Source organism: Megachile rotundata, chromosome 16 (assembly GCF_050947335.1).
Source record: "Megachile rotundata isolate GNS110a chromosome 16, iyMegRotu1, whole genome shotgun sequence".
In the NCBI taxonomy this organism is placed as follows: Eukaryota; Metazoa; Arthropoda; class Insecta; order Hymenoptera; family Megachilidae; genus Megachile; species Megachile rotundata.
In genome coordinates this window covers 4,468,494-4,478,063 of record NC_134998.1, presented here as the reverse complement: position 1 = coordinate 4,478,063, position 9,570 = coordinate 4,468,494, and the positions used below count along the sequence as shown (strand labels likewise).

The 9,570-nt window shown below is 34.9% G+C and overlaps 2 protein-coding genes across 34 annotated transcripts in view; one reads left to right on the top strand and one right to left on the bottom strand.

Annotated features, from left to right (window-relative positions):
• The first annotated feature begins 806 nt into the window (after window positions 1-806).
• On the top strand, window positions 807-7,506 carry Cyt-b5-r (Cytochrome b5-related). Its single transcript, XM_003706210.3, has 6 exons — window positions 807-964; window positions 1,935-2,186; window positions 3,586-3,853; window positions 5,777-6,068; window positions 6,374-6,589; window positions 7,084-7,506. Exons 2-6 carry the CDS (start codon window positions 1,956-1,958, stop codon window positions 7,358-7,360), a joined length of 1,284 nt encoding a protein of 427 aa, XP_003706258.1. The 5' UTR covers window positions 807-964; window positions 1,935-1,955; the 3' UTR covers window positions 7,361-7,506.
• Window positions 7,507-7,794: 288 nt separating this feature from the next.
• The window catches only part of Mhc (myosin heavy chain), a 60,230-nt gene continuing 58,454 nt past the window's right edge, over window positions 7,795-9,570 (bottom strand). For all 33 annotated transcript variants that reach the window (XM_076541126.1, XM_012292177.2, XM_076541127.1 and 30 more), the window contains one exon: window positions 7,795-8,764. In XM_076541126.1, the coding sequence (XP_076397241.1) occupies window positions 8,681-8,764 (84 nt within the window). In that variant the 3' untranslated portion in view covers window positions 7,795-8,680. The remainder of the gene's footprint in view (window positions 8,765-9,570) is intronic.

Here is a 9,570-nt window from a genome sequence, read left to right as displayed (position 1 = left end):
CCTAAATTCCTAAATTCCTAAATTCCTAAATTCCTAAATTCCTAAATTCCTAAATTCCCAAACTCCTAAATTCTTAAATTCCTAAATTCCCAAACTCCTAAATTCTTAAATTCCTAAATTCCTAAATTCCTAAATTCCTAAATTCCTAAATTCCTAAATTCCTAAATTCCTAAATTCCTAAATTCCTAAATTCCTAAATTCCTAAATTCCTAAATTCCTAAATTCCTAAATTCCTAAATTTCTAAATTCCTAAATTCCTAAATTCTGAAATTCTGAAATCCTGAAATACCCAAATCCCTAAACTCTCACAACTCCAAATCCCTAAATTCCCAAATTGCAGAATTATCAAATTTCGAAAATCTCAAATCCCATCCCCACTCCTCTAAATTCTGAAATTTTCAAAAGTTCCTCCAAGAAAAATCATCTACGCTTCTTGCTCTCTTTTTTTCCATCAACCTACTGAAACTCCTGAGTCATCCTCCTATGCGCCATCTCGTAATATTAGAATACTTGATACTCTTTTCTAACATAAAATCCTTAAAACTTTCAACTCCTTTCACTAAATTCATTCAATGAATTGAATTTCCTATAAAAAATATTTCCCATCCGATATTCCAATATTTCCGTAATTTTTATACGCACAGCATGTTTATCCTTATTTAGAAGATCGTATTCGCTTGCTCCTGTGCGAATGCGTTAGCGACTTATCGGTAGCTGGAATTGGATATCACTTTTGAGGTCAAAGTTCAGACTACGATTCAAAGCGGTAGTAGGTGTTCTTTTTACACTTACACATATGTGTGTGCATATATGAAAGAACATAAGAGCGAGAAATTGCTGTACTACACGTATTTTCATCAGTCAGTTTGACGATCAAATTCAGCACAGTCGATGTTGATCAATATTCCTCGGTGACTGGATTGTAAACAGTTTTACTTGCATACGTAAACATATTTGTTTGCTGGTAATTTCATTGTTTATTTGTTTAGTTGTTAATTGTAGTTTATTCGTAATTTAGTTTAGAATTATTTTATATAAATAAAGTAACTATATAGGAATTTATCTGAATTTCTGAATTGTATATCTCAGTAATTATTAATAATTGTTATTAATAATTGTTATATATGACGTCGCATATTTATTGTAGTTGTTATATTGTTACAGAGAGGAAATTTTGTAGAAATGGCTATATATTGTGTTAGCTAAAATATTTGAAAATTTGTGAATTTGGAAATTTGAAACTTTGGAGGTTTGAAAATTTAATTACTGTTTAATATATAATTTTAATTATAATTAATTAATATAATTTCTACCTAAGCCTATAGATTTGAAGATTTTTTTCTAAATTTTTTAATGTCCACAACTATTAATTTTTTATTTTCTAAGGTACTAAATTTTTAAATTGCAGAATTTATAAGTTTCTAAATTTCTATATTTTTTAATTTTTTAATTTCTGAATCTCCAAATGGATTTCTGAATTTCAAAATTAGCACATTTCTGAAATTTCTGAAATTTCTGAATTTGCAAATTTCTGAATTCTTAAAAAATTTTTAAATTTCTGTATCTCTAAATTTTTTAATTCCTGCATCTCTAAATTTCTTGATTTCTAAATTTCTTCTAAAATACACCATTTATGAATTAAAAAATTATTCAAACAATTTCCATATTTCTGAGCGAACAAGACTTCTGAGACCAACAAACATTGCGTTGTTATTTCTTGCTGATTATTCGAGTTATAATGAATCTTGAATTATCTACAAATACGGTTACGTCTTAAATAACAACGAATATGTGCAGTTATTCTTAAAATAATTTACATAACTGTATCTCCGCAATTAAGCATTAAAATGAGTCTTTTAAGAGTCGATTATAATTTCGTAACATATCGATAATTTTAAACTTTGTACAAGAATTTGATTTCAAATTTTTTTTAGAAACAAACTAACGGCAGAATCATGCCAGCAATAGAGAGCTCTATACCTGGCTTCGGACCATTTCCAGCGAGAGAAAAAAAATTTAAAACACAGTACTCTTATATCGAAGGAAGAAGAGAGATAGATGGCGCGGAGGATTTATGGAGAATTCGAGATAATTTGTACGATTTGGAAGGTTTTGCGAAAAATCATCCAGGAGGAGAGGAATGGATCCGTCTAACGAAAGGCACAGATATTACAGAAATTTTTGAGGTAATTAAACCGTATATCTTATCAATTATTTTTTTGGCTGCTACAGAGTAATTAATCACTTATCACAGAATTATTAATCGGTTATTTATCATTAATTAATCAGTTATTTATTACTGAATAATTAATCGCTTATTTATTACGACATTGGTTAAAAAATTTTATTGTAGTATCAAGTTCTAGGTTTTCATCATTTTATGATTGTACAATTTCTCAATTCTGTAAGTTTACAATTTTACAATTCCATAATTCCACAATTCCACAATTTTAAAATTCTAGAACACTACAATTCCACATTTTCACAATTTCACAATATCATCATTTCATAATTCTGAAACATCACAATTCCAGATTTCATTAAATTTCACCATTTCCCAGTTTCACAATTTCACAATTCCATAAATCTACAATTCCACGATTCCACAATTCTACAACTTCACAGATCCACAAATCCATAATATTGCAATTTCACCATTTCATAATTCTGTAACATCACAATTCCAGATTTCCACAATTTCACCATTTCGCAGTTTCACAATTCCACAATTCCATAAATCGACAATCCCACGATTCCACAATTCTACAACTTCACAATTTCACAGATCCACAAATCCATAATATTGCAATTTCACCATTTCATAATTCTGTAACATCACAATTCCAGATTTTCACAATTTCACCATTTCGCAATTTCACAATTCCACAATTCCATAAATCGACAATCCCACGATTCCACAATTCTACAATTTCACAAATCCACAAATCCACAATTATACAAATTCACAAATTCACAAATTCACAAATTTACAATTTCACGATTCCACGATTCCACATTTCCAAAATTCCACAATTCCAAAATTCCACAATTTCATAATACCACAAATCCATAATTTTACAATTTCACAACTTCACAATTCCACGAGTCTACAATTCCACAATTCCACAATACCACAATTCCACAATTCCACAATTCCACAATACCACAATTCTACAATCTAACAGCTTCATAATTCCACATCTATACATTGTACAATTCTATATCTGCACAACTGCATAAATTTGTTATTCTACAGTTCAGCATCCTTACAATTCTACAATTCTACAATTATGCGTTTCTACAATACCACAGTACTACAATTCCACAATTCTGCATCCCCACAATTCTACATTCTGCGTCTCTACAATTCTGCAACTCACTATTTTCACAATTCTACAATTCGACTTCTCTACAACTTTACAATTCCATAAATTTACAATTCTATAAATCTGCAACTCTACAATTACACAACCCCGCAAATTTACAATTCTACAGGTATACAATTCCACACTTATACAATTCTGTAATTCTGCAATCCTACAACTGTTCTCAGTCTATTTAACTAAAACAAATTTATTTTTACAGTCGCATCATCTGACAGAAAGGGCGTACAAGCTTCTTCCAAAATTCTTCGTAAAGGAGGCAGCTGCACCACGATCGATACCATTAACGTTCGCACCTAATGGCTTCTATAACACTTTCAAAAAGCGCGCCCTAGAAGCGTTGAAGAACGTCGATTTTCATCGGCCATCGAGAAAAACGAACTTAATCGCAGATCTGCTCGCCATGACCACAATTACGCTCAGTATTGCAGCGGTCTCGTTGCAATCCTATCTTATCATCGTTTTTGCTGGTTAGTATGTCACAATATCTCTGATATTTTTTAACGGAATGTTACAGTTATAGATTTCCGTTACACTGCCGATTTTTGAACTTACAAAGAGACTTCTCTTAGAGAAAACACGTTTATACATATACTACGTGTTTGAACTGGTACATGTCATTTTAATGCGTATTATTTTCTCATTTTCATGTTTTATCTAACATTGCTTTGCTACAATATATATTAGTTTATTTTTTATCATCACGCATTTTTTTATTCTGAGTTGTATTAGCTCGCTTTGTATAGTTATATGTTGTTTTATAAAACGTTCTATTTATCGTATTATATTTTCATGTGTAGTATCCTTGTGAGTAGTACTACGCATAGTAGTACTGCATAAGGTGGTACCTGCGCAGTACCGTCTTGCGCAGTGTTATTCTGCGCAGTACCGCCATGCGCAGTACTATCCTGCGCAGTAATACCGAGTGCAATAACATCGTGTACATTATTATTATCAAACGTAGTACCGTCTTGCGTAGGATTGACTAAGCGTAGTACCACCATGTGTAGTATTTACCACGTGTAGAACTACCATACGTAATATTTAACACGCGTAGTATTTGCCATGCGTGGTATCACCATGCATGGTATTTACTCGGCGTAGTACTGCCATTTGCAGTATTTATTTTGTGTAGTACCACCATGTGTAGTATTTACCGCGTGTATTATTACCATGCGTAGTATTTGCTATGTGCAGTAACAGCATGGGGTAAACTTGCATGAGTAGTACCTACCATGCGCAGTACCACCTTGCGTAGTACCACCTTGCGTAGTACCACTATGCGCAGTATCGCCTTGCGCAGTACCGTCATGCGTAGTACCACCTTGCATAGTGCCTACTATGTGCAGTACCACTTTGCGTAGTATCTACCATGCGTAGTACCACTATGCGCAGTATCACCTTGCGCAGTACCGTCATGCGTAGTATCACCTTGTGTAGTACCTACCATGCGCAGTACCACCTTGCGTAGTACTACCTTGTGCAGTATCTACTGCGCGTAGTACCACCTTGCGTAGTACCTACTATGCACAGTAAGTACCACCTTGCGTAGTACCACCTTGCGTAGTACCTACCATGCGCAGTACCGCCATGCGCAGTAATACCGAGTGCAATAATATCGTGTACATTATTATTATCAAACGTAGTATCGTCTTGCGTAGTATTGACTAAGCGTAGTACTACCATGTGTAGTATTTACCACGTGTAGAACTACCATGCGTAATATTTAACAAGCGTAGTATTTGCCATGCATGGTATTTACTCGGCGTAGTACTGCCATTTGTAGTATTTATTTTGTGTAGTACCACCATGTGTAATATTTGCGCGTGTATTATTACCATGCGTAGTATTTGCTATGTGCAGTAACAGCATAGGGTAAACTTGCATGCGTAGTACCTACCATGCGCAGTACCACCTTGCGTAGTACTACCTTGTGCAGTATCTACTGCGCGTAGTATCACCTTGAGTAATACCTACCATGCGCAGTATCCGCCATGCGGAGTACCAACTTGCGTAGTACCTACCATACGCTATACCACCTTGCGTAGTACCTACCTTGCGTAGTACCACCTTGCGTAATACCACTATGCGCAGTACCATCTTGCGTAGTACCACCCTGCGCAGCATCGCCTTGCGTAGTACCACTATGCGTAGTAATACCATTGTTTCTTTCCACTAGACATTCCATACCATTGCTTTCTTCTACTACACTTCCACAATCTCACATATTGAACTTAAATTTCTACGAATGATACCAGCAGACATTATATCGCTACGTTACATTATTACACATGCTATAATTAAGTAATAATTATCATCATCATTTCATTTTTCATCACGAAAACTCTGTTCCCACATTCGATAACTATACAATAATTTTAATTTTTGTCCAGGGCTCTTCCTTGCATGGACCACAGTAATAGCTCACAATTACTTTCACATGCGAGACAACTTCCGAATGTACTATTTCGACATGAGTGCTATGTCCTCGAAGGATTGGCGTATCTCACACGCGATGAGCCATCATACTTATCCCAATACTCTTTGGGACTATGAAGTTTATACGGTCGAACCATTTCTTCAGTGGTTGCCATATAAAAAGAAGTCCATGTTCCGCGCCTTTTTCAGTCAACTCATAAGTCCCGTTGTGTGGGGCCTTCTGTTCTTCTCGGAGATGATTAAGAGGTTCTGTATTTCGTTTCTTATTTACAGTTTTAGTTATAAAGAGTAAATTGCATAATTTACAAAGCATTATTTAAACAGCATAATTTTCTTTTATAAATAAAAAATATTGTATATATAATAAGTGTATGCATGTGACCTTGATCTTCATATGTGTTATCGAGGTCACCTTTCTGATTGATCTTCAAAAGTTTTGCGAATTTAACCAACCGAGTATGATTCTCCACAATCATTATATATCTTGTTTTAACATAATTGAGTTATCTTACTGTTTCATACGCTTGCTAACAATGTTATGTTCATTACAGATATTACTCAGTGTTCTTCGAATACAAAAAATTCGAATTCCGTGATGCCATACCATTTTTCCTTCCAACATTGATGCTGTTCTTCACACCCCACTTTTTGACAGTTATAAAATTCTGGCTTTTGATTATGCTGATGGGAAGTTTTGTGTTCGGTATGATCGGCTTTAATGCGGCGCATCATCATCCGGACATTTTCCATGATGGCGACGTTTGCAGGTTCGTAAAATTAGTATCATTGGTTGAAAAATCAAAGTATTGCAGAAACGATTCATTTTACTTATAAGTACTTTATGGCAACATAAAAGAATATTGAGTATGTTACATTAAATTGCAAAAACAAATTGAAATAATAAAATATGAAATAGATGTGCTATAGTATATTTCAGTATAGTACAGCTTATTGTTAGTTATACTGCTTTGAATATAAAATGAAATATATCACTCCACATATATAATTAAGTATATTACTCAAAGAATACAATTAAATATTTAATTACAAGTTTACAATATTAACAAGGTTAAATTTGACTCTACAATGATATTTAAAATTAAATGAATCTAAAATTCAAATCGTATTGTGTGTAGCTGGAAAGATGTCCTGCAGAAGATATTACCGTATAGCCAAAATAATATTAGTAGATATAATAATAGACATATAGTAATGGAATTAATAATACAAATAATGTAAATTAACGTGTAATATTCTACAGGGAAGATCTCGACTGGGGTTTGATGGAACTGGACGCCGTAAGGGAACGAAAAGTGATCGACGATTCAGATTTCCTGGTCCTGACCACTTTCGGCTTACACGGTCTCCACCATCTTCTACCAACCGTAGACCATTCTTACTTACCTCTGTGTGTACCAGCTTTCGAGCAAACCTGCAAGGAATGGGGAATCAGCACAGAAAAGTTCACGGCATGGGAGCATGTGAAGGGACAGTTCAAACAATTGTTACGTAAAGAAGTGAAAAAGAATATTAGATAAATAGTTGGGTATTTGATGAAGTTTCAGTTACCTGTTTTGGACCGTCTAAGATACGTATAAGACTGAGTGTTATAAAGGGTAATATAATATATTCAATAGATCATGTTACTGTGTAAGATTTAATAAAAATGCAATTTTGATTGAAACTTGTATTTCTTGTTTTCTAGTTTTTGGAAAAATTGGAGTTTGAATACTGATTGTTCGAATACTGTCTGTCTCTGTCTCTGTCTCTGTCTCTGTCTGTCTCTGCCTCTGTCTGTCTCTGTCTCTGTCTGTCTCTGTCTGTTTCTATCTCTGATTGTTAAAAAATTTAAAATTCAAATATTAATTTTTGAACAATTTGAAATTGGGAAGCTTGGGAAACTCCTATAATTGTTTATAAAAGTTGGACCCTTTAATTAGATAATTATACAAAGAAATAACAAACGCCACGATTAGTTCTTAATTTTATTTATTGCTTATTTATTTTAATAAATACATATTACTTTATAAATTACAATTAAGTTTATAGGGTAGGATTATCATTTGGATGACATACATAATAATGCGCGCCGCCGTTCAAATCCACGACTACTATCATTTTTTATCAATTTCTCGTCTTGTTTACGTGTAATCTCGTTCTATTATTTTCGTTCTGTGTTTCTCTTTAGCAACGTGTGTTATCGTTTCATTTTTTTTTTGTTTGTTTTTTTTTGTGTTTCAACATTTTTTCGTATTATCGATTCGTCCGCTTGATACGCGCGTATGCCAGTATGCACATATTTATTCCTATCAGCCACGCGATTCAATAAAATACGTTTGAAAATTTCTCTGCTGGCTCCTGCCCTCTCGACCGCTCGCATCTTTTCTCTCGCTTTCTCTCTTGCTCTCCCACTATCATTCTATCTATCACTCTCTCTTTCCTCGACCGTCAGCGCGAGTGGTGAAGATTATACATTATTATTTTTAAAATAGCATCCCTTTCCCCATAAATTTGTTACACTGACTTGCGACTGACGACAATGAAATTTTCAACGATTCCGCCATTATTCTTTTATTCTCTTTTATTTCGGTAACTGGCAAAAGTGACCAAGCACGGACATCTCGTGTCGTTTGGTTGACGCGACAACGATTTAACTTCAACGCGATGGTGTGTGTCCTCTGTGTTGTGTATGTATAGACATGTGTACGTGTGTGTGTAGATACGATGATGAAAGGGATGAGCTTTGTTCGATGAGATGACACGATGAAAGTTGTCGCCGGTGTTGCGATCGATTCGTTCGTTTTGTCAAGCTGTAACGATCAAGTTTCTAAACGGGTTACGGTGGTCGTCAGAGATTTTTACAGATCACCATCGGGCTGCAGGTCGAAGCGTGGCGGGAATGCGGAACCATCCAATTGGGGTTTGAACGCAGGTCGATGTGGCTGAAAGAAACGAAACACAATTATTTTAGAGTCAACGTTCATTTTCGGGACTACTTTCTGAAAGCGGGAAGTTGCGCAGTGCAACTTTGGCTCCGCAGGAAACGTGTGGGAACAGGATACTACCCCTCTCTTTATCTGTCCACATCTACGTTCAATTTTTCCTTGGTTCTCCAAGGTTTGTTCACTTGGTTCGCTAAGTGATTTTTGGAAAAATTTGTTTGGAACAAGATAGATCAAAATCTTGGGTAAGATGTTTAGGTATAGGTCTCTCCTATACCCTAGGTCTCTCCTTAGGCTGCCATTACTTATAGTAACTAGACTAGTAACATTCAGAATACGACCTGTGTATATTCTCGCAATCAGCGAGTCTATAAAGAGGTCAAATTTTGTCCGGGTAAACAATAGAAGAAATATGAACCTTAACGAGGGCGGAGCGAGGAAGAAGTTAGGGAAGTTTTAACAAGTGTTTCTATTTAGAACAACCACAAGGAAAATCGCCATAGAATCCCATAGAAAAGGAACGAGTATCCGATAAACAAAAACATTGGGAGACACGTTCTCTGTGTCGTTTCCACATACGTTCGATGGCGTCACTGCAGATGGCGCTGCTGTCGGAAAAGAGGTAATGGAGGGTCGTAGTACCTCTCGAACTTTTCGGCTTCAAAGGAAACCGAACTGGAAGATGTTAAATACTAACTATATCGAAAAACACATATATAAAGAAATTCGTACACGAGTCTAATCAAGCTCTAACGAGAATACAGAGGGATCTATTCGTGAACTATCGTGAACTAACGTGAGTACTG

Bases quoted from the DNA above. Each gene is read 5' to 3' on its own strand.
- Cyt-b5-r (XM_003706210.3), top strand. From the start codon at position 1,956: ATGCCAGCAATAGAGAGCTCTATACCTGGCTTCGGACCATTTCCAGCG. The intron at 2,187-3,585 runs GTAATTAAACCG...TTATTTTTACAG, and splicing joins ATATTACAGAAATTTTTGAG to TCGCATCATCTGACAGAAAG. The intron at 6,069-6,373 runs GTTCTGTATTTC...TGTTCATTACAG, and splicing joins TTCTCGGAGATGATTAAGAG to ATATTACTCAGTGTTCTTCG.